We start from the raw sequence: 8,328 nt of genomic DNA on the forward strand, positions 1-8,328 counted from the left end.
AAACAAAGGAAACAGAATAACAAACCATTACACAACTAAACTGAGAAAAACTCAGGACATTAAAGAAGCTCTCTCTCTCTCTGAGCAACTAACACAGAACATAATAAGGTTTCTCAGCAACAACTAACTAAGTACATACCAAATTCTCTTTCTGAGAAACATACATACATACATACATACATACATACATACATACATACATACATACATACATACATACATACATACATACATACATACATACATACATACATACATACATACATACATACATACATACATACATACATACATACATACATACATACATACATATCCCTCTGCCATCAACCTCCTCTCTCAGCAAATATCTCCCTGCAATCATCTCTTTTTCTCCCCTGAGCAACAGCACACTGGCTTATATAGCTTTAGGTGGGGTTGTTAATTGGAGACAGCTGCGTCCTGACGAGGGGGCGGGGTCAGCTCTCCAATCAGCAATGGGGCCGACCAATCAGCTGCTTGGAGAACTTCAGGAAGCCATTACCTGAAACACACTCACAAATATACAAACTACAACACAGAAACTGGGGAACGTAACACCCCACTTTCAAAATAGGGATGCAAAAAATTATTATGATCCATTTGGTAATTTGTCATTGTCAAATGATTGGTAAAGTAAAATAGATACATCCATCTAATATATGATATGATAATTAACAGACCGCATTCCCCCCCATCACCACAAGCTGAATGGTTTTGCTCACTGGAAAGTGTTGCTTCACTCCCGCCCCACTATTTTGTTTCAGTGCAGTTAGAAAGCACTAGTTGCATAATTTTCAATTGAAAAGGCATCTGAAAAATACACGTTTTATCTATTTTGTTGTGCCGTTGTTGCATCTTTGTTTCATGTCCTGTGGTGTTAGATATCATTTGAGCTGCGTGCACCACCAGCAAATTCATTGCATCATTTCACTTTTCCTGTACGAACCATGATGAGCACGGCATGTTGAGATTAGGCGTCTCTGTTGCACAGACTCTGACTCTGACTCTGAGTAGCCTTCCATCAGCCTACCAAATGTTGCACATCAGCAGAAAACTGCATGTCCGGTAGCTTGTGGACTGTCAATGAGTAGCTTGCAAGGAGATAATGAGAAATAACCAGTATGCCTAATATTACATTATTAAATCTGTGAAATAATTTAACTCATCAAGCTGTTTGCAGGCATTTAACACCATTCTGCATTTTTACCATATATTTTCCCGACTTCAAATCGGTTAAATCACATTGTTAAAATGTTTACAAATTAGTTACAAAAGTAAGAGTCCTGGCTGAGTTCCATATGCGAGCGCACCGTGGATGTTTTGCGGTTAAAATGTAGCCAAGCTGTGTCTGTATGCACCAAATGAAAAAGCACAAGATATTTGTATCTTGATAAAAACAGCTCTGTTGGTGGGCTCCACAAGGGGGCAAAAGGAGGCTTAGCCCCCTCCGTTGAAACTTGTGCCATCTCAGTTTAAGTTTTGTGTCCCTAAATCAAAATAGCAAAAAGGTTCTAATGATTGAGTGGAAGGCTGTCCCCGACAAAAAAAACATTTGGTCGACCTAGAATCGTCGGTTCTTTCGACCAACATTTTTTGTGCATTTTTCACTATATAAACACACCCAACTGTATGTGTTTTAATAAAAGCAACTATATGTAGGCTACTGAGCTTGTCTGATGCTTTAAGCACACTGTGATTAAATAACTCTATATACAAAAGTATGTGGACACTCCTTCAAATTAGTGGATTCGGCTATTTCAACCACACCCGTTGTTGACATGTGTATAAAATCGAGCACACAGCCATGCAATCTCCATACACAAACATTGGCAGAAGAACTGCCTTACTGAAAAGCCCAGTGACTTTCAACGTGGCACCGTCATAGGATGCCACCTTTCCAACACGTCAGTTTGTATAATTTCTCCCTTGCTAGAGCTGCCCCAGTCAACTGTAAGTGCTGTTATTGTGAAGTGGAAACGTCTAGGAGCAACAACGGCTCAGTTGCGAATGGGTAGGCCACACAAAGCTCACAGAACGAGACCGCTGAGTGCTGAAGCACGTAGTGGGTAAAAATCGTCTGTCCTTGGTTGCAACACTCACTACCGAATTCCAAACTGCCTCTGGAAGCGACGTCAGCACAAGAAATGTTCTTCGGGAGCTCCGTGAAATGGGTTACCATGCCCGAGCAGCCGCACACAAGCCTAAGATTACTATGCGCAATGCCAAGCGTCGGCTAGAGTGGTGTTAAGCTCCCCGCCAATGAACTCTGGAGCAGTGGAAATGCGTTCTCTGGAGTGATGAAAAACGCTTCACCATCTGGCAGTCTGACGGACGAATCTGGGTTGGGGAAGGCCCTTTCCTGTTTCAACCTAACAATTCCCCTGTGCACAAAGTGAGGTCCACACAGAAATGGTTTGTCGAGATCGGTGTGGAAGAACTTGACTGTCCTGCACAGAGCCCTGACCTCAACCTCATCGAACACCTTTGGGATGAATTGGAACGCCGTCTGCGAGCCAGGCCTAATCGCCCAACATCAGTGCCCGACCTCACTAGTGCCCGACCTCACTAATGCTCTTATGGCTGAATGGAAGCAAATCCCCGCAGCAATGTTCCAACGTCTAGCGGAAAGCCTTCCCAAAAGAGTGGAGGCTGTTATAGCAGCAACGGAGGGACCAACTACATATTAATGCCCATGATTTTGGAATGAGATGTTCAACTAACAGGTGTCCACATACATTTGGTCATGTAGTGTAATTAATAAACAACCCATTTTCATTAACAACCCATTGATCTGGTGGAAACGTCATAAGATAGCCCTACCTGGTTTCTTCTTATCCCTTGCACAAATACCCTACAGCTATGTCCTGAGCTCACTAGAGCAGGAAACTCTGAGGGCCCAGAATATTTTATGCAATGTTGCAAGTTTGGACCCAAGTTCCTTGCAGACAGGCCATGCATAGCCAATGTGATTTATAGGATATTTATTTTTAATCAGGATTTTTTCTACCTGCAGGCTGCAATGTTTTTATTTGTTAGCTTAACGTAGGCTATTTTAACAAAGTTGTCAATGGCAATGGAAGTTACTTTTAGAATTTTGATTAACCACACGATAATGATTTTGAGATACAAAGACTTTATTATAAATTAAATGAAACTGTTCCACCTAAATGTGCATATAAAAATCTGAACTGGCATGTACATGGGTAGAAATGGTCAGATAAATTGGCTCTAGGTCATGGACAGCCCTAATGGAAACTGAGGTGTGAGCACATGTTAAAGACAGGCAGCTGTTAAGAATTCATTTTCCACTTTGACAAATGTGTCCAGTCAGCACAGACGAAGCGTGCTACACCCAAGAAAAGCTCAACTAATCCAGCTGGCATTTGAGGGGGATCTTACAAGAAGATTTTGGGGGAGAATTGAATGATCAATTACTCAGGAAGTTCAACAGATCGTCAAGGAGGCTGCAACTCTTCCGAAAAGGTACGAAACAATTTAGCTGGTAGATTTTGATCAACATATTGGTAGTATAAAGCCAGTGGTGTCATTCTCAGCAAAACCCTAGGGTAAGGAATGGCAAAATGACTTATTTAGCCAGCCTTTTATTTTCATTGCCAAAACCAACCTTGTCATGGTGCTAACCTTTCACTTCTTGGTCAAAAGCACTCAATGGTCTCGGCATTTGAACTTTTCTGTTTATTGTGGTATAGGGTGATAAAAGCAGAATTCAATATCATTATAATGCATAGGCATGTTTCATTATAGAAATAGATAACCATAAAAATAGAATGTAGGCTTTCTTGGTAGCCTATTGCTTTTCGTGGTTGTTAATGGAACTGTGCGTATTGGAAACGTGTTTGTGGTAGGGCCGGCATTGCTTAATTGATTGAGTAGGTGGGTCGAATTTGATCCACAGAAGTGTATTGTGCCGTATCGCAACATGTTGCTGAACTCATGAGCTGCATCCATGTTTGAAATAGGCCTACAGGTCTAATTATTTGGCAAGACAGCGGTGCATGACTGTGTCTCACTGTGGTAGGCTGTGTTTTGGTTATTTGCATTTGCCATTCGTTAACTGTTTTTTGTTTACTGTTAATGTAACTAGTCTAAATATAGATTGTGTTATGCCTTTATCGATCTGATATTTTGTTTATAGGCCGATAGTAGGCCTACCCCTGTTTTGTTCTGTTCACATTCATTTGTTTGCATTTGCAGTTGTGTCGGTATTCTAAGCCAAACTGCTATTCAGTATTTTTTGTTTTGCATGAGTAACTAGGTTTCTACTTTCAGCATTTAGTTTGCATTATTTTGGTGACACAGCTGTGTACGGCTGCATTCACGTAGGTAATTGACCTATTACAAACAGCCTATCTGGTAGCCTATATTAATTTCCAAAATGGCCTTTCTTTAGTGTGTAGGTCACTGTCCATTGTGCTGATACAGCATAGCGGAGATGGGCTACAGATTTGGCAGCAACCTGTCACTTCAAAAGCTCACAATGTTCTCGGAATTTGAACTTTATGTTTATTGTGGTATAGCGTGATAGAAGCAGAATTCAATATAATTCCAACGCAAGACCCCAAAAAATGTTTTCCCCCCTCACCGATTTCAACTGCACCCTTAATCACTTTATCCTGGCGATGGGTCTGTCTGCTTGGCTTGGTAAGTAATATCGACTGGTAATATACTCCGTTTCACGGAAACATGGCTCTCTCGGGATATGCTGTCGGAGTCGATACAGCCACCGGGATTCTTTGTGCATCGCGTCGACATATATAAACATCTCTCCGGGAAGAAGAAGGGCGGGGGTGTATGTTTCATGATTAACGACTCATGGTGTAATTGTAACAACATACAGAAACTCAAGTCCTTTTGTTCACCTGATCTAGAATTCCTCACAATGAAATGCCGACCGTATTACCTCCCAAGAGAATTCTCTTTGGTTATAGTCACAGCCGTGTATATTCCCCCTCAAGCCGATACCACGACGGCCCTCAAAGAACTTCACTGGACTTTATGCAAACTGGAAACCATATATCCTGAGACTGCATTTATTGTAGCTGGGGATTTTAACAAAACAAATTTAAGAACAAGGCTACCTAAATTCTACCAGCATATTGATTGCAGTACTCATGCTGGCAAAACTCTAGACCACTGTCACTAACTTCTGTGATGCATACAAGGCCCTCCCCCGCCCTCCCTTCAGCAAATCTGACCACAACTCTATTTTGCTCCTCCCTTCCTATAGGCAGAAACTCAAACAGGATATACATGTGACAAGGACTATTCAACGCATGTTCCGGGTAGCCTCATTGAATAATATCGATTTATACGCTGATTCGGTGAGTGAGTTTATAAGGAAGTGCATAGGAGATGTTGTACCCAGTGTGACTATTAAAACCTACCCTAACCAGAAACTGTGGATAGATGGCAGCATCTGCACAAAACTGAAAGCGCGAACCACTGCATTTAACCATGGAAAGTTGACTGGGAATATGGCCTAATACAAACAGTGTAGTTATTCCCTCCGCAAGGCAATGAAACAAGCGAAATGTCAGTATCGAGACAAAGTGGAGTCGCAATTCAACGGCTCAGACACGAGACGTATGTGGCAGGGTCTACAGACAATCACGGACTCCTAAAAGAAAACCAGTCACGTCACGGACACCGACGTCTTGCTTACAGACAAACTAAACACCTTCTTCGCCCGCTTTAAGGATAATACAGTGCTACCGACGTGGCCTGCTACCAAGGACTGTGGGCTCTCCTTCACCGTGGCTGACGTGAGTAAGACATTTAAACGTGTTAACCCCCGCAGGGCTGCCGGCCCAGATGGCATCCCTAGCCGCGTCCTCAGAGCATGCGCAGACCAGGCTGATGCGTTAACAGACATATTCAATCTCTCCCTATCCCAGTCTGCTGTCCCCACATGCTTCAAGTTGGCCACCATTGTTCCTGTACCCAAGAAGGCAAAGGTAACTAAATTACTATCGCCCCGTAGCACTCACTTCTGTCATCATGAAGTGCTTTGAGAGACTAGTCAAGGATCATATCACCTCCACCTTACCTGTCACCCTAGACCCACTTCAATTTGCGTACCGCCCCAATAGGCCCACAGATGATGCAATCGCCATCACACTGCCCTATCCCACCTAGAGAAGAGGAATACCTATGTAAGAATGCTGTTCATTGAGTACAGCTCAGCATTCAACACCATAGTACCCTCCAAGCTCATCATTAAGCTTGAGGCTCTGGGTCTCAACCCTACCCTGTGCAACTGGGTCCTGGACTTCCCGATGGGCCGCCCCCAGGTGGTGAAGGTAGGAAACAACATCTCCACTTTGCTGACCCACAAGGGTGCGTGCTCTGCCCCCTCCTGTACTCCCTGTTCACCCATGACTGCGTGGCCACGCACGCCTCCAACTCAATCATCAAGTTTGCAGACCACACAACAGTAGTAGGCTTGATTACCAACAACGACGAGACAGCCTATAGGGAGGTGAGGGCACTTGGAGTGTGCTGTCAGGAAAACAACCTTTCACTCAAAGTCAACAAAACAAAGGAGATGATTGTGGACTTCAGGAAACAGCAGAGGGAGCACCCCCTATCCACATCGACAGGACAGCAGTGGAGAAGGTGGAAATTTTTTATTTCCTCGGCGTATACATCACGGACAAACTAAAATGGTCCACCCACATAGACAGTGTGGTGAAAGCGCAACAGCGCTTCTTCAACCTCAGGAGGGTGAAGAAATTTGGCTTGTCACCTAAAACCCTCACCAACTTCTACAGATGCACAATTGAGAGCATCCTGTCAGCCTGCATCACCGCCTGGTATGGCAACTGCACCGCCCATAACCGCAGGGCTCTCCAGAGGGTGGTGAGGTCTGCACAACGCATCACCGGTGGCAAACTACCTGCCCTCCAGGACACCTACAGCACCCGTGGCACAGGAAGGCCAAAAAGATCATCAAGGACAACAACCACTGAGCCACTGCCTGTTCACCCCGCTACCATCCAGAAGGCGAGGTCAGTACAGGTGCATCAAAGCTGTGACAGAGAAACTGAAAAATAGCTTCTATCTCAAGGCCATCAGACTGTTAAAAGGCCATCACTAACACAGTGAGGATGCTGCCTACATACAGACTTGAAATCATTGGCCACTTTAATAAATGGATCACTAGTCACTTTAATAATGCCACTATAATAATGTTTACATATCTTGCATTACTCATCTCATATGTACATGCTGTATTTTATACCATCTTGCCTACGCAGCTCGGTCATCGCTCATCCATATATTTATATGTATATATTCTTATTCCATTCCTTTACTTAGATTTGTGTGTATTAGGTAGTTGTTGTGGAATTGTTAGATTACTGTTAGATATTACTGCACTGTCGGAACTAGAAGCACAAGCATTTTGCTAAACTCGCAATAACATCTGCTAACCATGTGTATGTGACCAATAAAATTTGATTTGCTGTATAGTGGTTTTACCTTCCATTGATAACGGGTAGGATGTGAGAGCAGTGGTAGCCAGAGGAAAGGACAATGCCGGTGTGTAGGGGTGTGAGGTCGCTGAGAGTATTGTTGTAGTAGAGGCTGTACAGGCCGTCTATGCCATAGGACACATGAGGAACTCTGTAGCACTCAAAGAGCAGCTCTGACATCATCTGGCGACTGTGCAGCGGGTTGCAGGGCGCCTCTGTGAGCACTATAGGATGTTCAACACTGCCCTAAAGAGGGGAGAGAACGGAGAGAAACCACATCAGATGTGCTTGAAGGAGCAACTATCTAGTTAGCTACCTTTATCAGTAAGTTATATTCAAGACTGAGAAGGCAGAACGGTCTAAACAGGACATGCAACATAGGAAATTGTGCAACATAACTTGAACACCTTACCTCATTCACAACTCCGAGGTGGCTGAATATGTAATCGAACATCAGCTCCTGTATCTCGAAGTTTACAACCACATTTCGGTCAAACTGGCTTTTCAGGAGCCAGCGCACCGGCTCGAGGTTAGAAATGTCATTGCCGATTTGGGTTTCACTTCGCGCTGCCCCTCTGCTCCTCGCCGCCACGGACTTGAACAGAAGCCGCGGTGCGCCTAGTTCGTCCCCTTTGCATGCCCAACCGGCCCTTGTTTGAAAAGAGCCGTTATCTATTATTATCGGAACTGGTGATGGTTGTAAGCATTCGGCAGAAATCTCGAAAATCGGATCGGGAGAGGATTTGTAGTCTTGAAAATAAAATATTTTGCATGTTGTGTCTATTTTGGAAGTCATTTTGAAAGGGTGTTACTA

General features: G+C 43.7%; 1 protein-coding gene across 1 annotated transcript in view; it reads right to left on the reverse strand.

The window, feature by feature from the left end:
* Positions 1-8,328, reverse strand: part of actr5 (actin related protein 5) — a 16,883-nt gene extending 8,555 nt beyond the window's left edge. The window contains exons 1-2 of the mRNA XM_029719988.1: positions 7,927-8,328; positions 7,522-7,760 (exon numbers count right to left, since the gene is read on the reverse strand). Of these exons, the coding sequence (XP_029575848.1) occupies positions 7,522-7,760; positions 7,927-8,310 (623 nt within the window). The 5' untranslated portion in view covers positions 8,311-8,328. The remainder of the gene's footprint in view (positions 1-7,521; positions 7,761-7,926) is intronic.

This window comes from Salmo trutta, chromosome 28 (genome assembly GCF_901001165.1).
Source record: "Salmo trutta chromosome 28, fSalTru1.1, whole genome shotgun sequence".
Lineage (NCBI taxonomy): Eukaryota > Metazoa > Chordata > Actinopteri > Salmoniformes > Salmonidae > Salmo > Salmo trutta.